Raw genomic sequence first — 23,445 nt, 5'->3', positions numbered from 1 at the left:
TCTTCCATGGTTGCAACCCTCGACTCCGATGAGATGGATAGCTCTACGCTCTCAGCGTGGCTTTGAAAGGTATTTGTGCTTTGAATCATCACTCGAGACAGTTGTTGTGTGGACTGCCGCGAAGAGCTCGAAACGGGGTGGTTTGATTGTACGCAACTGCAAAAGCAGGCTCGCTTCTCTGGGGTGATGATGATGAATATAGAGAGCAGGCGATTATTGCTCTAGACTCAGAGAGCTGCATGAAAATTCGAATCGTGGGTGAGTAACCCTTAATGCTCACTACTAGCACGTTCTCCATGTTCAACTCTTTGGCTTCCATGTTTGAGATACTTTCCAAGCTTCCAGCGACTAGCCTGTTGTTTCGACAGCAGGAGAGTCATTCACAGCCACTCCGACTGGGAAGGTATGTGCGCTCGTTGAATGCTCACAACAAGAGTTGACGAGAAAGGAGCTTGAGGGCAGGCTATCACTCAAAATTAAGAGCGGCATAGATGCGTTATGCCATCATAGGTGAGCTACGATAAACCCTCACTTCCCACGATCCAGCACTTTCTCAACGACCCATTCCTTGCCCTTCCGTGTCTGGATGACCTTCCAAGCCCCTAAAGGCCAACCCATGGCTCCCACGGCGGCAGGATCACGGATAGCGACGCCAACCCAGCACTGTCTCTTACCAGTGCCAATCTCTTCAATCTTGCCAATCGGTTTGCCAATTTCGAGTAATGGCGAGCCTTCAGCCAGTACAGCAAGCTGCTTCTGACTGACCGTGCAAAGCGGATGCATACGCGTCCGCTTCTGCGCTTCCCCAATATGGTTGGACGTCGCGCGACTGAGGGTCGAGTAGACGACAAATGACGGCATCTCGCTTAGTGAGAGGCGTGCAAGTACACTAGAAGAATGTACGAAAACGCTTTTCTGTAGCTCCTGATCTTGAAGACTGACCGAATCATCGATCTCGAGGTTCGAAGATAACAGAGTTTTGTAAGGAACTTCGATGGCTCGGCGCGGCTTGCGTCCAGTGGAAACAGCATTGGGAAGCAGATCGCGGCGAATAGCGACTTGGTCGATATATCCAGCGGCGACGATCTGTTTTAGGATGCTCTTTACACGATCGCTGGGCGGAGACAGTGTCGGTGTGAAGGCCACGGTTGACGGGTCGTCGACGTGCTTCTGCATGATATTGTGGAGCTGACGACGGAGTTGCTGGGCCTCTGCCATGGCTTTTTCTCGAAGGAAGTTTTCCGCGCAAAATGAGCTCGCACTGCCCTGCGCTTCTGCTTGTGCATGGGCGGCGACTGCTGTGAGAACTTTGATCGCGTCCGACTTGTCGTCTTGAGAGGCGAGGTTGGCCATGGCGCGGCCGTAGGCTTGTCGTCGCTTCTCAGCTTGTGTGTCCGCAAAAGAGCCGGCTTTCCTCCGGCCGCTGTGGTCGCTGTCTTCATCTTCGAGCTCTTCCTGCGGTAAGTGGGGCTGTGGGATGAACAAATCGCCCACTGCTAAGCCCGCAACCAGGGCAATAGTGTATATCAGCACATTGTTCTGCTTGCCAAGCAAGAGCATGCGTCCAAATCTAGGATTTACAGGGTAGTTGATCAGTTGTTTGCCGATATCAGTGACCTTCCCGGTCCTGTTATCGATCGCGCCGAGATTCTTGAGCAGTCTCTCTGCTTGACTTAGCTGTTTGCCTTCCGGCGGTGTTGGATACGGAAAATTGACTACATTGTCAATGCTCATGTTCTTGAGCTGCAGCACTGTCCCTTCGATCGGCGTTCTCAAAATCTCTGGTAGAGTGTGCTCTTCAAAGTGAGCTTCATAGATGGCGGAGCTGTACAGCCTGTAGCAGTGCCCAGGTCCAGTTCGGCCAGCACGTCCCATTCGCTGTGAAGCACTGGCTTTCGAGATCCAGTCCACTTTGAACTCTTGGACACCAGTCTCGACATCATAGACCTTCTCTTTGCTGCGTCCACAGTCAAAGACATATCGTACACCATCGATGGTCAAGGAAGTCTCAGCGACATTGGTCGCCAAGATGATCTTCCGAACTCCATCTGCTGTCTTTTGGAACACCAGGTCCTGCTGAGTCGCTGGTAATGCTGCGTACAGAGGAAGTATCTGTGCCTTGAGGGCGCCGCGCGGCTGCGATCCAGACAAAGCTGGGTCGACTTCGACAGCGAATTCTGCGTCTCCTTCGTCCTCATCTAAGCCAGTGATCTCGGCTTCGTCCTCAGACGCCTCGTCATCCTCATTCGCCTCGAGATAGTCGTTGACAGGCTTTTCAGGTCGTGCCCTGCGATTCGAGTTTTGGAAGCCTTCCTGATCTCCTGTGAAAGCTTCTCTCAACCTCCTTGCCACAGTTTGTATGTCGTCCTGGCCAGTCAAGAACACTAGCATGTCACCAGGCGGGAGTTTTTTGTGGCCTCGACTCACTTTGCGCACCATCTCTGCGACATAGTCACGCTGAGTACGCCGTGCGAAGTGCTCGGTCACCGGGTACTGGCGGCCTTCGGCTTGCACTATTGGAGGCTTCGTCCTGCGAAATAGACGTTCGTTCATCAGGAAATCGGTCACCCGGAGTGTCGCACTCATGATTATTAGCTTCAAAGGATGATATTTAACAGGGTCCTCTTTACTGAGCTTGAGTCGAAGCGGGACAATACGAGAGAGCATGCCGATGAGGATATCTGTGTTGACACTCCGCTCATGCGCTTCGTCGAGAACTATGGCACTGTACTTCGAAAGCGCAAAGTCTTGAGAGATCTCGCGCAACAAAATGCCATCAGTCATGAATTTGACCTTCGTATCCCTGCTCACTGTGCTCGTGAAGCGGACCTGAGCGCCGACCTGTTTGCCGAATTCTGCTCCCAACTCGTATTGCACGCGCTTCGCTACTGATGTTGCAGCGACTCGCCGTGGTTGGGTCACTCCAATCATGCCATTCGAAGCATAACCATTTTCGAGAAGCAGTTGAGGTAACTGCGTTGTCTTTCCTGATCCAGTTGCACCACACACTATTGTGACGGAATTATTGTGGACTGCTTCGACAATTTTTTGTTCGTCTTGCACAACGGGCAAGTGTGATCGTGCTTCCTGCACGGCATCGTCTCGCGGAATGACAACTGCTTTCGAAGGTCGGTACGCGTCTTCAGCGGCTGGGCTGGTCACCAGTGTCTCTGAAGCGACAGGGTCTGGAGAAGGTGCTCGCGGCTTGAATGCTGCTCTTATAGATTCGTCATTGGTGGGAGGTGCACTCGGCGTAAATCCAACAGCTTCGTTGCGTTGCGAATCTGCCCATGCCTTGAAGGCAGACACTCGTGCTGGTTTCTTAACGCTGTCTCCTTCCGGGTCTTCGTCGCCCCCTGAGGAGCTGTCGTCTGTGTCCGTGTCTTCAGAGCCTTCTAGTGATTCTGAGTTCCCATCATCTTCTGATGTGCCTTCGGACGCTGTGTTTGGCTCTACCTCTGCCTCACTCTCGTTCTCACTGAAGCCATTCCACTCGTCGGATGCTTCTGAATCGCTCGGCTCCTCAGGCTCTGGCAGAGCTACCACGAAGTCTGGCTTGGCCTTCTTGTTCTTCTTCTCACGTTTCCGTCTCTTGATTACTGGTTGGCCTGAGTCGTTTATCTCCAGAGGCCTTTTCAGACCGCCTCCAAATAGCCCGTCTCCAAACAGGCCGGCTGGCTTTGACTCCGGTGCAAGCTGCTCCACTGCGTCATTCGAGGGAATTTGCGGTGTCTCATGCTCACTCTCGCCTGCGGAGTGCGTGTGTCTGGTTGGCTCTTGTCTCCGCTCATAAAGTATATCGTCCTGCTGTCCATCTAAATCAATTCCAGCATTCTTTTCTGCCAATGCGCGCGAAAAGCGCTCCCGTTTCGTCTCGTTTGTTCGGCCCAGCTTTTTCGAGCTCTGCAACAAGCTGGTATCGACTTTTTGAGCGGCTAGCTTCTTTAACAGTTCCAAATTCTCTTCCTTCTTGATCTTCGTATCGATGTACTTGTCTAACCGCTTTCTTTTCTTCGCCGAGACCTTGGATTCTGGCTGCTGCGCCTTCAACTCGGCCTGTAATTTCGCGCGTCGCTCATCTTTCTCGCTCGCTGAAATGGGTCGCAATTCGAGTTGGTTGGCTTGGTCTGTATCGTTTTGCGGAATTGATTGAGCCTTCTGTTGCTTTGCTATTTTCCTATGCTTCCTCTCCCTCGTCGGCGCAAATTTCGACATCGTTGACCAAAGCAAATGCTGGATCTGAAATGCTTTGCGCAACGACTTTTTCCTACAGCCGATACCCCAGAATCCTTGATTGCAGGGACCGGAGATCGGTCCGTCAGATCCGAAATAATTTCGCCTCACCTCACATTGGCATCAGATGTTCAACATGACTTCAGCAACATCACGTCGAAGAAAGTGAGAAGAAAGTGAGTGTGCGCTGGCCTTCCCCACAGCGCACTGACCTGATCGTCATCAGCACCTTAGCTCTACATTCGCACCTTCTGGCTTCTGGCGTCCTATCGACGGCTGGCACAATTTGTCAGAGGCAGCTATGGCTACACCCTTCGTGACCGAGTGTGCCTTTCCTACACCCTCAAAGCAAGCGGCAGGCCTCATCAACAACACCCCAACTCAAGTCCACTCCATGGCCTTCACCGACAAAATCCTCATCACAATCTCGCAATCAGGAAAGCTGTCGCACTGGGTCCATGTCCCGCTTTCTCTCAACTCAGCTGATCCAATGAATCCTGCCATTCAATCCAGTTCTGCCGACAACAGTCTCCTACCAATGAGTCATCTTACTGCCACCACGATTCTTGGAGGCACCAAACCAGAAGATGAAGTGGTGGGACAGACCTTGGCCACGACGATCGGGAGTGCTCTGTTGATGAGGAACCCCGCTGAGGAGAGGTTGCTGGTTATTGGGATGGGGATTGAAAAGGCTGCCGAAAATTTGACGGGAAGGGCGCAGTTCGATGAGGCCGTGGGTTTGGTTCTCGAGGTGTTGTGAGAACCGGGCGGCTTTGGCTGACCGCTGAACGATGCTGTCTGCAGAGCTTGCGAACGGCATGAAAAGGCTGTCACGCACGGATAAGCATTGCCTCTTATTTGAGAGCATCATCTGGTGGGTACACATTGACGATCGCCTTCCAACATGCTGACAATTCCTCAGGCGTGCCGCCCGAGAGCCCGTCTTTGCTCCGGTGCAGGCTGATAGCGGTAATGCTCGACCTCTCCAGTAGGTCCATTAGACCTCGGTGGCTAGGCGGAGCCCTCCCAAGGAACTTAGACCGGCCGCTGCCCAGAAGCATCCTCTACAAATTACAACTAGGGCTTACCCCAGATTTCAAAAGCAGTCGCCGCTACATCCACGCACACGAAGACGAGTGCAGAGAAGATTTCACGCCCACAGAACGCATTCGTGATCTACCGTCTCGGATTTCGTGCGCAAGACTAAAAGTGCAGCACGCCCAAAGGACGCATTCATGATCTATCGTCTCGACCTCCACGCAGCCATCGCGGCCCAGAATCCTAGGATGCATAACAATGACATCTGTAAGCTCTGCTCCCTTCAAACATAGGTTGCACACCTACTGACTAGGTCACAGCCAAGATCACCAGCGCCAGTGGGCGAGCCGAGAAGCCACATGTCATTGAAGCGTAAAAGAAGAGGACTGAGGAAGAGAAGCGCCAGCATGCAATCGAGCAAATTAGAGCTGCATCCAATTCGTGTTCGACGACTCAAGGCCACCATGCTTACAGATCCATGGACGACACTCCCATGCCTATGTATCTCGGCATTTGCGCTCAGGCATATCTCACAGTCCATCAAACATAATCATTCCATGCGCTGTGAGCAGTAATTTCTCCATGATCTATCCCAAAGCACCCAGAGCATCCCAAAAACTATCCAAAACACTCCACTATCTACCTCCCATAACTCCCATAACTCGTATTCCCAAAAACAAACGGCCGCGAACTTAAATCCTCATCGAAAACCTTTCCAAAGAACTCCAACTCCACCTGCTTGGTATTCACAAATGTCATATTCCCTCGATACCCATCGATATCCGACTGCCCCATCAATTGCATCGTACTCTCCAACTCCTCCTTCAAAATCGAAATCATCTTCCCCACCCCTTTTGCGCCATAGACATTCGCAAACATGGCGCTCCGACCCACTCCCACCGCTCTAGCCCCCAAAGCTAATAATGTCAGGATATGCGTCGCCCTCCTCACGCCCCCATCCGCGTAGATTTCAATTTGTGAGAAGACTTCGGGATATAGACGATGCACATCGAGCAGGATTTCCACAGCTGTAGGAGCGAGATCCACGACTCGACCTCCGTGATTGGAAATGTATACGGCTGGGAATCCGAGATCGGCGCATAACTTCACATCGTGAGCCGTCTTGACACCTTTCGGAATGATGGGCAGAGACGTCATTTTTTGCAGCTTCTTTAGCGCAGAAATCGTGAGATCTGCGGAATGACGATCATCTGCCAGCCCGCTTGAGAAACGCATCTGACGGTTTCGAATCCCGTTGACTCCAGTGTTATCAACTGTCAGAACCAGAGCTTTGAAGCCAGACTCCCTGATTCGAGACAGTTCGTCTTTGAGTTTCGTCGTGTTGGACCAGATGTATTCTTGATGGAACATGATTTGGTCGGAGGTGTTTGATGCAGCTGCGATTTCTTCGATTGAAAGGGTTGAGGAGATTGAGGGGATGTAAAGTATTCCTGCTGCGCCTGCGGCTTGGACGAGGCCGGCTTCTGCTGCGGTTTCGTTGGCTTTTCCTGCTTTTGCTGCTGGGGCGATGAAGAATGGCGCGGAGAACTCGTGGCCCAAAATCGAGGTTTTGAGGTTTACGTTTGAGACGTCGGCGAAGCTGAAGCCGTTTAGGCGGATCTTGTTCCATATGAAGAGGTTGGCGTTGTAGGTCACTTCGTCTAGAGCTGCTGTGCGATAGTATGCGTAGTTTTTGGTTGAAAGAGTGTTTTTGGCTGCGATCTGGATGTCGTCGAGGTTGACGAGGTCGTCGAGTGGTGGTGCTTCTCCCGTTGTCCAGTCTGATGTGTCGAGTCCTGTGTCTGGGAGGCCTTCCATATCAATGTCGGCGCATGCTGCTATGCCTGTTAAGGCTGCGATCAAGGGAAAGTAGCGCATTGCGAAGCGATGTTAAAAAGAATGTCCTGCTCGATGCGATGCGTGTGCGCTCGCCTTGTCCTCCCTATCGAGACGTAGAAGTGCAGCGCGAGCAATGTTTGGCGCACAAAAAGAACAATAGGATTAGATGTAGAATTAAGGTTTACGGGAAGTGAAGTAGAGCACTACCTCGCCACCTTTTGAGTCAGCCCATTGTCAATCGGAGTTTTCACCTCTCCTTGCATCTGTATGCGCAAGAGGATGAGGCCATGCGGTAGAAGGCAGGCACTTTGCGGTGATTGATCGCTAGGCCGTTGCTCGGCGAGGTGTCACAGGAACCTGACAAGCATGCCTAGATCTAGCGATCCCAACGGAGATACGGCGAATTGTACAAACAGATAGCATCGAGTATATCAATCTCTTCAGAGCTGCCATTTGTGCTCTTGAGGCGTCGAGACGTAAGGCGCTTATGCTTGCACGAAGGGACAAGGTTGTTTGCTCTCTGGACAGCCACTTGTTTCAAGCTCCATCCCGCTCTTTCAATTCAATTCTTTCTGATCTTTGTTGACGAGCGTTCGCCTCCACGCACGAGCGTCTGGCGATCTCGAAATTCAAGCCTTCCGAGAAGCAGGCGGACTGCGGCATGGTGGCCAAACAAGGATCTAGGATGACGCAGTTCTGTTCGCGCTGCAAGGACGTAGGTGACTATCGGTGATCGCCATCTCGGAAATGCAAAGGAGACGATATGGAGAGGTCGAGGTCGTTAATAATGCTGTCAAGTTAAAGATGCTTGGGTTCTTGTGAAGAGCTCCTTTAGATCGTGTTTTGGGGCCGAACTCAATTTCACGTGACCAGAACAGTCATCGGAGCACAGTTATCGCAGCTCCCTATCACCATTATGACTGACTCTGCGAACAGTTGCGATCGCTTTTGCTCCGCCAACATCCGCACATTGATAGAAGAATTGCGAGGCGCTCAACCGAACACGATGCGCGCTGGTGCCGGGTCGGACGACAATGGCTGCTGCTCAGCAGGTCTACAACACTTTCGAGCTTCTTGAGATGATACTTGGATACCTGCCTGCTCGAGATGTACTGCGATGCGAAGCAGTATGTCGCCAAATGCAGTTCGTAGCGAAGACTTCTCTTCCGCTCAGACAGAAGCTGCATCTGGAAGCCAACCCAACAAGCTCGCTACTCACAGCTAATGTTGAGCCGAGATTCTTCCACACGTATCACGCGATCGGTATTGGGCAGCATTTCGCATGTGGGGAGATTGAGCTCTGGCGGCTTCCTCGTCGTGATGAAAGTCATGGGAGCTGGCGTAGGATGTTTCCGTGTCAGCCAGCTCCGGCTGCTATTTTGCTTGGAGTTCCGAGAAGATATTCGAAAAGACCACTGTTGACGGCAGGAGAAGGGCAACAAGGTGTTACATTCGGCATGATTATGGACACACTGTTCAAGTATTCTGATGAGACGGCCTGGGAGCAGGGCATGAGAGCAAAGTTCTATGCCTTGAGCGAAGCTGAGATTCCGTTCTTCATGGCGCGATACGACTGCGAACAAGTGTCTATGGGAACAAGAGGGACGACGTGAAGTCAAGAGAACATCAGAGAATGACACTCACTTGAGCACAAATGCTCTTGCTGTGCCATTGTAGATGTACGCTGAGATACACCACATGGTCCCTCGATAACCTCTCGACAACAATGCAGTCGCAGAACGCCAAATATAACCTAGGTCTTGCGGCCGCCGCTCGAGCCCTCGGCGTGTTCGAACTGCTGGAGACGAATCAGTTGAAGTAGTTGGCTTATCCCATCAGCTTGCAGACGGTGACCAGCAAATCCTCGGACTTTGCATTGATTCATCAAAGGTCTTAATAGGAGAACTCAGCAATACTTCAGCATTTCCCGTGGGCTCTTGGAGGAAGCTGCCGGCGGTCAAGAAGAACACATGGAAGGTCCAGCTTGAATAATTTCCCCATGACGAGTTGATACGCAAGGACATAGCAGCCGCTACGAGATGCCTTACATTTGGCGATCTTGCGGACGCATGGCTGTGTATGCTGGCGCGAGATCATCTTATCGCCAAGAAAGCCGGTTCCGTTGGCTTCGAAGCTTACGTGAACACGAACGGCGAGGTCGTGCCAATCGAGAAGTGTGCAATGAAGCCAAGCTGGCGCAGTTGGCAGCAGGGATATATCGCAGATGAGGTTTTGCGGATGGACTGAACCTGGAGCAGACGAATCAGTGCGGCCACATTCTCAAAAGTCACGCCTTCAATGTTGCAGGCCCAGATACAGTGCCTGATGCATTTCGCACAAGTTGGCTGGCTTGGATGAATTAAGATGTGCTGACAGCATTGGCACTGTGGCTTAGGAAACGGCTCCCAGCGTCGTTCAGTTCTCACACGGCAAAGCGCGCCTGAGAGACCTGCGTCCAAGCTCCTCTTCCCGTGAAATGGCTCGCACCAGCCGCTGTGGCATTGTCAGATTCTGAGGGTCAAGAGGCAAAACACTGAGAGCCACCAGGCTGGTGAGGTCGGGCAGGCTGCACAAGCAGGCTAACAACGCCAGCACTCCAGCGGTTGTACATGGAACATATTCAAAGAGTACTTAATCAGCTGTCATGGCTCTCGAAAAGATAGCACATCAGCAAACATGCTTTCCAGACCGATATACACATTGCTTTTCTTGAGCTTCGCCCTGAAGATGCATGGCTCTCCTGTTCAGCCCTACTGGCAAGTCAAAACAAGCAAACCCTTAGGCTATGACCCGGACTTCCAGCCGGATGGTAGCGACGATATTGTCCCCGATCTACGCGTCCTGGACGACAACGAACTCCAACTCAATGAGACACTCAATCAGACTGCACCTGTTGCAGAGCCTGCTTCATGGGTGGCCCCGATTGGGAACGACCAAAACGAGGACGAAGAAACTGCTATACAACGTCGTTTCATCGATGGTAACGATGATCGCTACCTGTTCAACAACAACAGCTATCCTTTCAATGCCGTGGGCAAACTCCAATGGTCAAATGGTGCGAATTATCCAGCACGTCTTGCATTGGTCATTTGCTAACAGATCCCAGGTGTCTTCTGCTCTGGCGCACTCGTCGGACCTCGCCACATATTAACAGCCAAACACTGCATCGCCTCCGGCGCAACCGGCACATTCTCTCCTGGTTACGACCAAACCGCTCGCGATGGCAGTGCCCATGTTCAACAGATATTTACCAGCAATTATACTTGGGGCACGCCTTGTGGTTGGAAAGGTGACTGGGCTGTCATGATCCTTGACCAAAGATTGGGAGACAAGCTTGGATTCTTTGGAGCCAAACTGCCAGACCCAAGCAAAAAGGACAAGCCAATCTTCCGCCACATGGGATATCCAGGAGACAAAGACAGCGGGACACGACCATATCGTACTGATGGAAATCCTATTGAGGGCTATCGCGCCTGGGACTGCGATGGCACCGCTCCTTACTATACTGATACCGATTGTGCTGGAGGGCAGTCAGGCGGTCCGCATTGGGAGAACGTCAACGGCAGACGATACATCTGGGGTACACTCTCTGTGACGTTTGACGGCGGCAATGGACTGGCATGGGCCGGCTGGGGCTCTGGTAACGAGATGGTCAACGCAATCATCAAAGCGAGGCGCGATTATCCATGAGTGTTGTGTTGTTGTTGTTGTTTGGGTGTGGTTGCATTGAAGCTTTCCAACGGTTGATGAGGACCATGAAATTTTGATGAGTTCACGATAATTCTATTGATAGAACACAGCTCGGCTAACGAAAACGCCAAGAGTTGACTGCAACTTGCTCGTTCCTCCCTCTTTTTTTTTCAATCACTCGCAATCGCATTATGCTCTTAGAGAAACGCATAATAGCATCAATCGACTTTTCCAGGCACTCGGCTCGGGCAAGATGCAGCCGGGCAGCAAGCGGCCAACGAGCCAAGCAGACGACCTTGCACCCTAGACCGAGCTTGGTATGGCCTTTGCCTTAGATTCTCGACGAGAGCATGGATGCCTCAAGGTAATAATGATCCGTGAAATCGCTGATGCAGAACTGTGATACTGACTCCAGCTGCCAAGCTTCACAAATTCTCCTCATCGACAGCCCAGCATGCTGCAAGGGAAAGCAGGCGCTATCCTGGCTGCCGCAGCATTGTCAATCATTCACTTCACAAAATCAACGACAGCCAGCTATGCCTTCTATGTTGGCAAAGACCTCACAGCAGACGGCGGCGTTATGGTTGGAGGTACAGGCGAAGAAGTCTCGAGCCATTGGCTCCAAATCTTCGCTGCCAAAGATCACGGTCCGAATGACACCATCACAGTCGGTGTCACAGGAGATGCGGTCTTACCAGGAGAGCTCATCCAGATTCCTCAAGTCAACCATACCTTTCGCTATATCTCCATGGAATACTCGGACTATGAAGGATTTCCAGCTCCGCTTACCAATGGCGGGCTGAGCGAGAAGGGAATTGCCGTTCGTGATGTCTGGTCTGAGTCGAGGAGTGAGCTGTGGGAGCTGGCTCAGACATTGACGCCTCAGAAGGGTCTTCAATATAGTGATCTTGCTCGAGTCGTTCTGGAGCGAGCTAGCACGGCTCGTGAAGGCGTGGAGATCATTGGTGACATGATTGTAAAGTATGGCTATGCGGACTATGGCGGTAACAGTCATCTCATCGCCGACAAGGACGAAGGATGGGTTGTTATTGAGTTTGCTGGTGGTCAGAAGCTATGGGCTGCGGAGCGCTTGCATTCTAGCGAAGTTCGCGTGCTGTATCCTGGCTACATCCAAGACTTCCCGGTCGATTTTGAGAACAGCACTGAATATATGGGCTCTCCGAACCTGGTCTCTTTTGCCATCGAGAAAGGCTGGTGGAATCCCAATGGCTCTGTTCCGTTCAACATTTTCAATGTGTACGGTCTACAAGGGAACTATTCCGCTAGGGATGGAGGCTTCAAGTACATGTCACCGGCAGCTCTGGAAGATGCTACATATGCCATGGCTCCCGTGACTGAGCAAGACCTGATTGAACGTGTGCGCGATTACCGCATCTCGGACGATGAAGCAGGCTACGGACAGGTCGTATCTCTGCGCGAAGGCATCGATGCAGACCTTCTGCGGATTTGGATTGCTCCGACAGGGTCTGTGACAGCACCTTTCAACCCGTGGTGGCTTGGCGTGAACAGCGTCTTGGCAGAATACTCCGAACATCGCTATCTGACAGACGAAGCATCTTCTTCCTTCCTGAATCCCGACTTCCAGTATGAAGAGGCTACTCACTTCGCCGGACGAGTCTTCAAGCAGATCCTCTACTACACGTGCTCTGACCCACACAAATATCTTCCAATTGTCCAAGAAGTTGTTCATGGGCTCGAGAACGCTTCACGGACAGATGTCGAGCTATATGAGAAGGCTGCAAAGCTTTTGATTGAAGCAGGCGATCGTGATGGAGCGAAACAATTGCTCACAACGTACTCGCATGCGCGGGCAACGGAAGCATTGAGTACGGGTCGTGTGCTTGTAGATGCATTGGATGCATACGTCAAGCTTACTGGCCGATCCCGAGCGCCGACTGGCTCTCAGATCAATGATTCTGGAGAAGGCAATGAGACGGTAAACTGTTTGGTCGGTGCAGATCCAGATCAACCGATTTGGAAACAGCCGCAGCAACCCTTGCGAAGAAAGAGATTTTCCAAAGCAAGGCCTAGGATGTGATATCAGATGTACCAATAACAATTTCCTTTCTCCAAGTAGGTTCCATCAGCAAGGTCACGGCTAAACACGCAACGTACCAGAGACCTCGCCCTCGAATCGCAATTTGGCACAATGCAGTCTTTCTGCGAAGACTTGCGTTGCGAAGCACATATGTCCGTGAGACGTGAGCTCAGCAGAAAAGGCTTGAACTACTACCTCCTCGTCCAGTCTCAAGTTGACATGGGCCAACGTGAAAGCACATTCCACACGACCTTATCCATGCCATTTCATTTCGTTATGCAGCTGAAAAAGCGCAACCTAATAGTCTAGCCTTGCTCTTCGAGGTCCCCTCAAAATTTGTAAGATGTCACGGATGAATCCTCCAACTCGTGAAGGAAGTGATATAGAAGAATTTTCCTTCCACCCTTAATAGCAATAGCATTAATATAATTCGATGCACTGACTTCAATCGTGCCTTCCAATTATACAGCAGCTAAACCCCTTTAACTATCATCGCCGTAACGGTTGGAGTTTTGCTGCGTGCCCTTTGCAAAGTATCTAATAACAACAAAAATCTTCCGGAGAGACGAATTGCGATGATCTCCGATACGAAAGAAAAGCACTTTATATAATGTCTTCGAAGTATTGTACCAAACTGTATTGTTGAAATTTTCTTCATCGTCAAAGGTTGTAAGGATCTCGATTGATCAGGCTCCTTCGGGCTGAGCGGTAGTTCCAGAGAAACTGCTGTGGGCTACCATAATCCCGGCAATGTAGCGATTGCTGGATATATCTGCCGCCCAGGATAGACATTTTCTGCAAGCATGACGCCGCAGAGCTGTTCGATGACACCTTTTCAAGAAGTGATTTATCGTGGTATGATGGAGCGAGTGAGCGAGCTAGAGTGCAGCTAGCTTATGTCAAACTGATGCTGTTGGTGGTGATTCTTTGATGTGCCAGGCGTCGAAGGGCGGCTGCCAGTCTAGAGCCAAGAGATCCAGCAGCAGAAACAGTGGAAGACCGACGATGGTGACGGTCCAGACAGATATCGTCAGCATTGTGCGTGCGGTGTGTAGCTGATGGCCTTGGTTGTGCAGGGCAATCCTCCAAGGCTAGAGGAGCAATTCGAACAGAAATGCAAATTGGTGTTCATTGTGGCAGAGATGGTCTCGACGTTGGCGTCGAAGCAATGGACTTGGACATATTGCAGCGCCAAGCGTGCAACAAGGTGTCGGTGAAGGTGATAGCGATGCATAAACACGTTTGGTCGAGCTCGCAAATGCTCGGTGATGCCAGCATTCAGCCTTCTCAACTTCCTAATCAGGGTTCAGTTCTCACAGAAGCGGCTGTTGCAGCTAAGATCTACTGTCCAGGTCAAGGCTGCAAGGCCACCAGGGAGGGCTAGACGATTTTTCAGGCTCATCCCCTGTAAAAACTCGTTGCGTCGGAGCGTTCGTCGGCAAAACAGGCATTAACCCCTATACGGTCCACTTAGTTAGCATATAGAAGCCGCTCTGTAGGTGAATAAACAGGCCTCAATTAGTCTCGGTTATAGGTGCGTTATGCCTCTTTAAGCGCTTAGCTGCAGTCGCCGCTATCGGTCGTCTATACTAACTTAATTACCTTTATAAATTCAAACTCTAAGCCGCTAAGAAGCATATAATTGCTATACAATAGCGAGCTTCTAAGCCTTTATAGAAGAGGCTTATAACGACGATAAAGATAATAATTAGCTAGATATATCCGCTAGTTTAATAGATAACAATAAGTTAAATACTAACTAGTTAACTAAAGAAAGAGAGCCGATTTTTAAGAAGGCAGGAGAACCTATACTAAGTAGCGTAGATAATAAGGGTTTAGTAGTCGTAGAAGGAGATAACGACGTCGAAGGCATAGGCGGAGATAGTAGGGTAGGCGGATTATACTATCCGGCGGAAGGAGATAGAATAGAAGGTCGCTACGAGCTACTAACTAGTACCTCTTACCGGCGGCAGGTTAATTTGCCTACGGACCTATATAGTAACTTATTGTTACTAGACGACGTCTAATATCGCTTCTTTATACTCTTCTAGACTAATAAGGTTATAAACCGCCTTATCGAGTATACTAACGAGTACGCTAGCAATAAGCCGCAATTTAAGAAGGATAATAAGATTATTATTTCTAGCTATAATTAGAAGCCGGTAGACAAGCTAATAATACGGATCTTCGTTAGATTAATTATATATATATCCGCAATCTAGATATCCGATAAGGCCGATTACTAGCGCGAAGATAGATACTAGCTAAGGTATAGTATTGCTAAGTATATAAAGGAGTAGCGATTTAAGCAGATTAAGGCTGCTTTATAGTACCGGAATAACGCGCTCTCGTTAAGTAGAAGAGGTTTACCTACCTAGACCTAGATACTACCGCTTGCTAATATATTGCGTAGCAAATTCCGCGAGATTGTCGTACCTAGTACTAACGTATCGATTAACGAGAGTATAGTCCGGTTTATAGGCAAATCTAGGTATATAATTATAATAAGAGGCAAGCTAACGCCTATCGGATATTATATATTATATCTATATAAGGATAGGTACCTATATTCCTTCTTATTCTTAAGCCCTCGGAAGGTATATAAGTAGGAGGTAGAAGATACGGATTCTATCGCTTCGACGGTCGCTTAGTACCCGGTAGTAGCTCTAGAGGTTCTTACGGACGCCGAGAAGAAAGACCGATAGAAGGAGAGTAATAAGAAGCGTCGTAAGCGTAAGAGCCGTAGTCCTAGTAGTATTAGTTACGGATTGAATACAGGACTGTATTTAGTATAGCAAGTAAGAAAGGAAAGTTATACTACCGCGGTCCGTACCGACCGCGCGGACCGCGCTACCGAGAGACCCGAAAGCCTAATCGTATCGCCTACCGTCTCGCTTAGCTTAAAGCTAAGCTCGCTTAGGTAGGCTATTCTTCGACTAATCCTATAACTTCCTTTCCTATAATACTTCTTCTATATTTATATAGACAATCTATTTAACAACGTGCTATTATTTACAGTCTTAAGGCACCTAGGCATCGCGGCGACCGGTACTATACGATCTAGCTTACTTTCTTAGCTATAGCGCGGCAAAACCTTCGAGAAACTAGAGATACTAAAACGAGATAGTACGAGGAAGAATTCGACCTTCCCGATACTTAATCGGAAGAGTACGCGGTTTCCCTACGATACACTGCTTTATAAGGCAATCTACGGTATAGCGGCGGTTATCTAGCAGGATAGGAACCTTATTTAGTTCCTTATAACCGGGTATCGTCTATTCGAGCGATTACGACGGCTTCGAGAGTGCCCTCGAGTAGGAAACAACGTATATATCGACAAACACGTACGAATATACTAGAAGATAGATAGCAAAGAAGAGAAGGACCTTCTAGAGGTTGCCGCCTTATATAATAACTATATAGGTAGTATTAATATCTATAACTAGCTACGCTATTATTGCTTAACCTAGTACAAGTTAAGAAAGGGCTAGCATCTACTATTCTACTTCCTACTAGATACTATAGTAATTAACTTATTCGTTCTCGTCCGTAGCGATAAGAAGTAGACTAAAGACTAGCGACTTACTTACTAACGCGACTTCCGTATATCGCTAGTATAGCAAATAGTCTAACTCGGATAGTAAGAGCTTAATAAGATAGAAGCAATAGAGGCTACTATAAGGGCTCTACGTATACTAACTCCGCCGCCTCCTCGAAGCAACGGTTAATTTATCTTAGGTTATACCTATAATAGTAGAGGCTCTCGATCGCGACGCTATTAGATTAGGAAGGGTAATAGCTTACCTATAGATAAGGACTTCCGCCGCCTCGAGCGTAGTAGAAGAGCTATATATGCAATAAAGCCTATTCTTCTACGCTAACGTTGTTACCTTTATAAGTATATAAGGACGGCTTAGGGGTTTAAATACTAGCCTCTCGATAGCAAGTAGGAACACTATATAACTAAGTCGTATTCCTATTATAGTCCTATTACTATCTGCAATACTTGTAAGCCTATATAGCACTACTAGCCGGATTTATACGCCTTCTTTGCTAGACTTTAACCTTAACCGGAAGCCGCTTCTACGCTAGGCTCTATAATACCTTTACTTAAGCCTTTAGTAGGCTCTATAACGCCGACTTTAACTTAACAACCTTATTCTTTAGCTTACTTACTTCCTTCTATAGGCTATTAAACTTAGCTACCCTAACAACCTCCTCGTCGCTCTACTAAGAGCCTTCTTTATCCTTTACCTTATATTTAGTACGCGCTAACTCCGCCTATTGCTAGTTTACTAGGTTTAGGTCTATCCTTAAGTCCTTTACCGTTAACTCGAGCTTCGAGAGACGCTTAATAACTGCCTTCTAGCGCTTACTCTTAGTAGACAAGCGTAGCTTTAATAGACTCGCTAGCGGCACTAAGTTATAGACCTCTTCTACCGTTAATTCTATACCTTTAGACTATAGTCTACGGCGCTGTCTTAACTCTTCCCTTAAGCGGAAGCGGACCGGACCCTTATTATATATATTAGTCTATATTTATCTATAGAAGTAGTTTATAAACCTTTCTACTTAGTATGCTAGGCGGCATTATATTCCTTTACTTGCTAAGGTTTAATAGCTATAGAGCCTTTAGCTATAAAGGACGACTCGTAAAGGTATCGGCTTCTTAACCTTTAGCTCTACTACGGCTAAATCCGAGACCTAATCGGACAGCCTCGCAGTTCGAGGGGCGATGCAGGTTTGTATAGGGCCACACTGAATTTAGCATCAGATGTGGAACCGAGCAGGGGGGCTGCTAGGGTGGGTGTTCAGCGGAGATAACTACGGCCTTCGTTAAGGGGATGCAGCCTCTGTGCAATGCAGAAGTCAGCTTGCCGTACAGAGCATGCTCTCAGTGACAGCTCAGATTCCGCATCGCATGCCGTCGCACCCGCAAGCGCCGTGTGTCATAGGTTCGCCACTACGCATGCATTCATCCAGACGAGGCTGGGCGATCTTCCAGGTCAGGATGTCTCAGCATGCATTGGCCTGTCAGTTCTTCAGATATTCTATGGCAGCGAGCAGGCATGGCAGGCGTGGCCGACTAGAACTAGGCCGAGAAGCAGGTCAGAGACAACGGCCTCACATGGCAGGCCGGCAGTAGCTTTGTATTTTTTCCTGGACTGAGCTTGTGAAGGTCTTGGAGAGGTGTCGGGTGCAGCGCGTAGCAACGAGGTGGTCTGAAACAAGCAGCTCTGCAGATTTGAGCCAGCCATAATCCATTCTGCTTTCGCCTCTGCACCTAAGCGCCCGGCCCCGCCTGCTATTCGCTCTGCGGAGCTTCATCTCTGGCTCAAACGGAGTAATTTGCTCAGAATAGAATGACAGCAAAATGCCGCCGCGGGAGATTAGCTCCACTTCCTGCTTCTACAGTACTATGGGCGCAGATTCGCCTGTCAGTACGGCCCGCAGAGCCTCCACCTCTCTCGAGCTCTACTAGGGGGGATATAGGGGTAGTTTTGTATATAGAATCTCGCTATTCTTCCCGCCTCCTATCGTTTAATAGAGTATTCAAGCCTTATACGCGTATTTCTATCGATTTCTAGCTATTTACGACAATCTACTATAATAATAGCGCTAAGACCGATACGTACGACCGCCGGTAAGCCTCTAGTGCGATTAGACGACTAACAAACGCTAAAGAAGGTAATCTATACTCTCGAGAAGGCTATTAGTCCGCCGCTAATAAGAAAAGGTACTAATAGGCCTTAGTAGTAGGTAAAGAGTAGTCTAAAGAGTAGGTCTACTACCGGTAAGAAGGGTAAAGCGATTGCCGTTATAGAGCCTAACCTAATCGTAGATTCCTCGGCTACGTTAAGTAAGGAGACCGTAGTAGTACTAGTAGAGGATAATAGTAGGGTTTTACCTAGCAAAATAGCCGCTTCTTCCTCTACTAAAGCTTCTTCTACCTCCTCTTTTAATACTACGTAGGAGGCGGCGACGGCTACTAGTAGCGTAGCCGCTCTTGCTACCGGCAATATCCTAATAACTGCGCCTAGCTCTTTCTCGGAAGGTATAGAAGTCTTCTATTATAAAGGATAATAGACTGTCTTTAATCTAGCTAAGAAGGGTAGCGCTCGAGTGCTAGCTACGAAGCCGGTAAAGTTCCTTATTACGAGGAAGATAGAAGGATAGGATAGTTACTCGTAGGCCGCGAAGTCCGCTTAGCTTAATAGCTATTAACGGCCTTATCGTATTATTATCCGAGTAGGCGCTAACGGCTCGAAGACTACTTTTACTAGCGATTAGCACTAAGCAGGGGATAATGAGATTAACAGTAATAAGGTTTATAGACAAGCTCTCGACATAGCCGTAGATCTAGTAAAGGCTTCGAGGAAGAACCCCTTCGTAGATATAGACTTCTATATTAAGCCTAAGCTAGTAGTAGCAGCTATTAGTAAAGGCAAGGCAATTAAGAAGCAGAAGAAGAACCCCGATACGGTCTAAATAAGGAATACTAGTCCAATTGTCGCTAAACTAGAGTCTGCTAGTAGATACGACTTTAAGATCCTTAACGAGTAGCTCTATACTCGTAAAGACTATAAACAAAGCAGCAAGGCCGGCGAGGCTATATACTAGTTTAATCGCTCGGTAAAGGAGCTTAGTAAGAATCACTTCCCCTTCTTCGAAGCCGCAATAACCAAATTAAGCTAGGCTATTGCTAAAGGCTAGTATGTATAGAATAAGGATAGTTCTTAGCTAGATAGGCTTCTAGTATCGATAGAGATTATATTAATCTCTCGCAAGATTAAGAAGAAGTATTAAGGCTAGCAGGTACGCAGAATAGGCAGCAATAGCGAGGCTGCTAAGGCTAACGGTAGAATAATAAAGATAATAGGCGAATTTGTAGGTAGAATACTGCACTAGTAAACCTATAGCTCCGGTCGTATTCCTAGCACGCCGTCGAAGACTCCTACTCGTACTCTTGCTAGTTATCGCTTAGGTTATAAGGCGCCTATTAAAGTGCCGCGTATAGTAATTTCTAAGGCTACTACGACCGAGTTCTTCTAGTGGTGCGCCCTTTAGCCGGATTTCGCGGAATAGGACTCTCTCCGCGCCTATATAAAGGTATTCGTAGGAACAGTATAGCGCCTCGATGCTATCGCTAATATAGACTAATCTAACTAGCCTCTCGAGCTTAAGGAAGTATATAGTATGCGACTAAGATTAAAAGAGGCTATACGAGAATAGTTAAAGTAGAGGGACGATAATATTATCGCTACGAATAGAGCCGCTACGGAGGAGGGCGAGATATAATCGAATTCGGGCTTTCTTTAGGCAATATTCTTTTTATTACTACAATATATACAACCTTGTAATAAGCGGGAGATTCTTGCTACATATACACTTATTTAGACCCGATTTAGTATATTAGTTAAAATACGTTGCTTATAAAACAAATAGACCGGTAAGAAAAGCTAGCGTTCGAACTATTTACCTAAATCTCTGCCCTCGGCGCTTGCCGGCGCTAGTAAATTTACTCGAAATCCTCGAAGTCTATATCCGAGTCTTCTAGTTCCCGTTTAAGCTCTTCCTTACTTAATATATAATTATCTAGGTTATCTAGCACTGTCGGCGGCGTACCCTTATATTGCGTATACTATGCGGACTCTTTAGTATCTATATTAAGTATGTTCTATATAGATCTAGCGCTTATTTCGAAGGCTTTAGGATCGTACGGCAAATCTCGGCCCTCGACGTTATATCTAGCGTATTTAAACAACTTACGAGCCCTTTAGCCTCTATACTTGTATAAATACTACACTAAGTAGTCCTAGAAACCTTCGAAAAGCGGCACCTTATAGCGATACTTCTTAATAGTCTTCTTAAGCAGATTGAATGTCTATTCGATAGGATTCAAATCCGGTGAGTATAGTAGAAGGTATTCGAGATAGTAACTAGCTTCTAGTATAGCCTCCTTAACCCTCTTACTATAGTAGATACTCGCATTATCTATTACAAATATTATTAACGGACTATTAGCAAGGTACGGTAGCACCTCTTCCTCTAACTAGGTGCTAAATCGCTTACTATTAATCGAACCCTAGTATACGTACGTATATAGCAAATAGCTGTAGATAGTAAAGGCGGGTAAGATAGACTATCTTACTTCCCTTTTCGTATACTAATAATTATAATATGCTATACCTCGTAGTAACTAGCTATACTTCCGCTAACTAGTTTTCTAATTATAGGCCGTCTCGTCGATAAAAATAAGCCTATCTACCGGCTAACTCGCGTACCTAATTACCTATAGAGCCCTTAGTAATAGGTTGCGTTCCTTTACCTTTACCTAAAGCCGCGTACGAGTCTACCCCTACCGTTTCAATACCTGCCGTAGTATACTTGTATTAAGCTCGATTCCTTTACTACCTTCTACTATAGGTCGTAGCCGGATAAACTCGTCTATAAGAGTAGCGCTTATCTCTATAAAATAGGTATCTAGACGCTCGCAGAGGTAGTTATATAGCTATTCTTCCTCTTAGTATAAAAGCTTCCTCTTTGTATCCTTCTTCGCACTAGTATTCTTTATATATAGCTTACTAAACAACCTCTACTTCTACTAATATCGATATATCGATCTAACGGTTATTAGCACTCTTGTTTCCTCGATTATCTGCTTAGGAGTATAGCCTTAGACGAAATAAGACTTAAGAAGCGCCTATAAGGCCTTATCGATTAGACGAGGCTTTATACTATACTAGAAACAACACCTAGAAGTCGTCTATACTACTAGAAATCGTCGACACGATATTAATAGGATTCTATTATAATAGAGGAGCTTAGAAGAGTGGATTTAGTAAGAAAATAGCGGTGTGGCTACTCGCCAAGGCTCTTCGGAAGTGTAGGGCTTCCCCGCAGCCAGACTGACAGGCGAAGCTGCGCCTATAGTAAGCTAAATGCACGTTTTTGGACAATGCATATCATATGTCGACGGTCAACGCAACGATGCACGCCTACAGCCAGCCTTCGGATTGTAGCATAGCGATATCAACCGAGTGGATATCATGCAATATTTAACGATCAATCGAACGTCTGATCGTTGCAAGATCGAAAGCAGCAAACAAGAAGAAACCTGAGACCGAGCAGCGCACAGACCTCGAACCCTAGCTCTAGAAATCTCCACCTAATCGTGTGCTATTTCCAGCACGGCGGCTAATCCATCTAACGCTACCGTACACCTACCTCGTGGTTGTACAAGCCCAGCCATGTATATAGAAAAGTTGGGAAGGAACGTTGACTTTTGAGCTGCAGCAACACATCCATACCTTCAGCTGCGAAGAAAGCATCGAAATTTGATCGATCAACACCACTCAACGATCCATCACCTTGACGACAACTTACAACAATGTTGTTCCCGCACGCGAGCATAATACTCGCACTCACAACTCTGATCAATGCCGCACCATACACCCAAGAAGAAAAACGAACACCAGGCTGGGCATGGGATCACCGCAACTCAGGATCCTTCTACGACTGGGCAAACCGAAAAGGCCACAACTGGGGAGGAAGAGGTTCTTCCACATACCAAAGCTCCGTAACCGGCCAATGCGATCTCGCCTCAGTGTCTCTACCCCAAGGTAAGTCCAATTCCTCACCCACCAACCTCCCAAACAACCAACCAACTCACACTTCTTCCCCCACAGCACCAATACCCCTCCCACCGCCCTCCCCCGGAATGCAACTCTACCACGTAGCCGTCGGCCGCGGAACCCAAAACTACACCTGCGACCTCACCAACACGACCGCCATCCCCGTCGCCGCCGGCGCCGTAGCCTCGCTCTTCAACGTAACCTGTCTCTCCGCCAACAGCCCCACCCTGCTCTCCAAAATCCCCGCAATCGCCTTGGACCTCCCAACCCCCAAATCCACCACCCCCTCCTCCCCCATCTACCAAGACCTCTCCGGCCACCACTACTTCACCGACTCCACAACCGCCTACTTCAACCTCGACACCACCCTCACATCCTACGGAGCCGGCGGCTTCCAAAAACTCAACTCCACCGCCGCCCCCGAAGATGCGTGTGTGGGACAGAATGGGAGGGGGTATGGAGCAGTGCCGTGGTTGAAACTCACGGCCAAAAACCCCGAGGGCTGTGTTTTTCAGGAGATCTTCCGCATCAATACTGCGGGCGGTGTGGCGCCGAAAAGCTGTCAAGGGCAGCAGGAGGAATTTCAGATTGAGTATGCGGCGGAGTATTGGTTTTATGAACCGGAGACGACGAGGACGGGGTAGTGAGTGGTTGGTTTGAGGGATTTTGTGATGCGATTTAGCGGCATGGGGATTTCTGGTGTTTGCCTTTCCTTCTTCTTCTTCTTCTTCTTCCTTCTGACTTTCCCGGGGAGGTCTGCTTCTGCTTTCTGTGCATAGATACCGACCTACCTACCTACCTACGACGACCATGCTGAAACGGTCTTGGTTATGTTGTGTTGTTGGCGCTGGCCACGTGAAATTTTACGAACGACAGATTATAGTTAGGGCAAAGACAGCGAAAAAGAAAACAGAACTAGAACACTTACCTAATTCCAGACAACTTTCCTCA

The 23,445-nt window shown here is 48.4% G+C and overlaps 11 protein-coding genes across 11 annotated transcripts; 6 read left to right on the top strand and 5 right to left on the bottom strand.

Annotated features, from left to right (window-relative positions):
- Nucleotides 1–528: 528 nt before the first annotated feature.
- On the bottom strand, nucleotides 529–4,456 carry MYCFIDRAFT_202170 (uncharacterized protein; the record flags this gene model as incomplete). The annotated part of the gene is made up of 2 exons (XM_007924928.1): nucleotides 529–4,056; nucleotides 4,442–4,456. 2 exons carry the CDS (start codon nucleotides 4,454–4,456, stop codon nucleotides 529–531), a joined length of 3,543 nt encoding a protein of 1,180 aa, XP_007923119.1.
- A 78-nt stretch (nucleotides 4,457–4,534) lies between these two features.
- On the top strand, nucleotides 4,535–4,993 carry MYCFIDRAFT_40917 (uncharacterized protein; the record flags this gene model as incomplete). Its single annotated transcript, XM_007924258.1, has 1 exon — nucleotides 4,535–4,993. One exon carries the CDS (start codon nucleotides 4,535–4,537, stop codon nucleotides 4,991–4,993), a length of 459 nt encoding a protein of 152 aa, XP_007922449.1.
- An 818-nt stretch (nucleotides 4,994–5,811) lies between these two features.
- On the bottom strand, nucleotides 5,812–7,089 carry MYCFIDRAFT_186118 (uncharacterized protein; the record flags this gene model as incomplete). Its single annotated transcript, XM_007924927.1, has 2 exons — nucleotides 5,812–5,833; nucleotides 6,044–7,089. The coding sequence occupies 2 exons, from the start codon at nucleotides 7,087–7,089 to the stop codon at nucleotides 5,812–5,814; spliced, it is 1,068 nt and encodes a 355-aa protein (XP_007923118.1).
- Nucleotides 7,090–8,144: 1,055 nt separating this feature from the next.
- Nucleotides 8,145–8,872, top strand: MYCFIDRAFT_213900 (uncharacterized protein; the record flags this gene model as incomplete). The annotated part of the gene is made up of 1 exon (XM_007924926.1): nucleotides 8,145–8,872. The coding sequence occupies one exon, from the start codon at nucleotides 8,145–8,147 to the stop codon at nucleotides 8,721–8,723; it is 579 nt and encodes a 192-aa protein (XP_007923117.1). The 3' UTR covers nucleotides 8,724–8,872.
- A 914-nt stretch (nucleotides 8,873–9,786) lies between these two features.
- MYCFIDRAFT_82720 (uncharacterized protein) lies at nucleotides 9,787–10,800 on the top strand (the record flags this gene model as incomplete). The annotated part of the gene is made up of 2 exons (XM_007924681.1): nucleotides 9,787–10,165; nucleotides 10,217–10,800. The coding sequence occupies 2 exons, from the start codon at nucleotides 9,787–9,789 to the stop codon at nucleotides 10,798–10,800; spliced, it is 963 nt and encodes a 320-aa protein (XP_007922872.1).
- Nucleotides 10,801–11,254: 454 nt separating this feature from the next.
- MYCFIDRAFT_40679 (uncharacterized protein) lies at nucleotides 11,255–12,859 on the top strand (the record flags this gene model as incomplete). The annotated part of the gene is made up of 1 exon (XM_007924245.1): nucleotides 11,255–12,859. One exon carries the CDS (start codon nucleotides 11,255–11,257, stop codon nucleotides 12,857–12,859), a length of 1,605 nt encoding a protein of 534 aa, XP_007922436.1.
- A 346-nt stretch (nucleotides 12,860–13,205) lies between these two features.
- Nucleotides 13,206–13,517, bottom strand: MYCFIDRAFT_171449 (uncharacterized protein; the record flags this gene model as incomplete). Its single annotated transcript, XM_007924925.1, has 5 exons — nucleotides 13,206–13,255; nucleotides 13,299–13,313; nucleotides 13,347–13,374; nucleotides 13,408–13,460; nucleotides 13,490–13,517. The coding sequence occupies 5 exons, from the start codon at nucleotides 13,515–13,517 to the stop codon at nucleotides 13,206–13,208; spliced, it is 174 nt and encodes a 57-aa protein (XP_007923116.1).
- Nucleotides 13,518–13,545: 28 nt separating this feature from the next.
- Nucleotides 13,546–14,261, bottom strand: MYCFIDRAFT_171448 (uncharacterized protein; the record flags this gene model as incomplete). Its single annotated transcript, XM_007924924.1, has 6 exons — nucleotides 13,546–13,654; nucleotides 13,691–13,737; nucleotides 13,765–13,922; nucleotides 13,970–14,032; nucleotides 14,064–14,150; nucleotides 14,177–14,261. The coding sequence occupies 6 exons, from the start codon at nucleotides 14,259–14,261 to the stop codon at nucleotides 13,546–13,548; spliced, it is 549 nt and encodes a 182-aa protein (XP_007923115.1).
- A 3,333-nt stretch (nucleotides 14,262–17,594) lies between these two features.
- On the top strand, nucleotides 17,595–18,341 carry MYCFIDRAFT_171447 (uncharacterized protein; the record flags this gene model as incomplete). Its single annotated transcript, XM_007924923.1, has 9 exons — nucleotides 17,595–17,600; nucleotides 17,634–17,662; nucleotides 17,726–17,785; nucleotides 17,815–17,937; nucleotides 17,973–18,032; nucleotides 18,070–18,076; nucleotides 18,110–18,203; nucleotides 18,230–18,300; nucleotides 18,333–18,341. The coding sequence occupies 9 exons, from the start codon at nucleotides 17,595–17,597 to the stop codon at nucleotides 18,339–18,341; spliced, it is 459 nt and encodes a 152-aa protein (XP_007923114.1).
- A 3,380-nt stretch (nucleotides 18,342–21,721) lies between these two features.
- On the bottom strand, nucleotides 21,722–22,191 carry MYCFIDRAFT_171446 (uncharacterized protein; the record flags this gene model as incomplete). Its single annotated transcript, XM_007924922.1, has 6 exons — nucleotides 21,722–21,768; nucleotides 21,808–21,858; nucleotides 21,924–21,977; nucleotides 22,029–22,039; nucleotides 22,084–22,142; nucleotides 22,171–22,191. 6 exons carry the CDS (start codon nucleotides 22,189–22,191, stop codon nucleotides 21,722–21,724), a joined length of 243 nt encoding a protein of 80 aa, XP_007923113.1.
- A 344-nt stretch (nucleotides 22,192–22,535) lies between these two features.
- MYCFIDRAFT_161194 (uncharacterized protein) lies at nucleotides 22,536–23,416 on the top strand. The gene has a single exon (XM_007924921.1). It carries the CDS (start codon nucleotides 22,581–22,583, stop codon nucleotides 23,136–23,138), a length of 558 nt encoding a protein of 185 aa, XP_007923112.1. The 5' UTR covers nucleotides 22,536–22,580; the 3' UTR covers nucleotides 23,139–23,416.
- The last annotated feature ends 29 nt before the right edge of the window (nucleotides 23,417–23,445 follow it).

The sequence above is a fragment of the Pseudocercospora fijiensis genome (assembly GCF_000340215.1).
Source record: "Pseudocercospora fijiensis CIRAD86 unplaced genomic scaffold MYCFIscaffold_2, whole genome shotgun sequence".
Lineage (NCBI taxonomy): Eukaryota > Fungi > Ascomycota > Dothideomycetes > Mycosphaerellales > Mycosphaerellaceae > Pseudocercospora > Pseudocercospora fijiensis.
This window is presented reverse-complemented; position numbering and strand designations above follow the sequence as displayed.

What these genes read in the sequence shown, in the direction of transcription:
- MYCFIDRAFT_161194 (XM_007924921.1), top strand. Translation starts at nt 22,581, where the DNA reads ATGCAACTCTACCACGTAGCCGTCGGCCGCGGAACCCAAAACTACACC.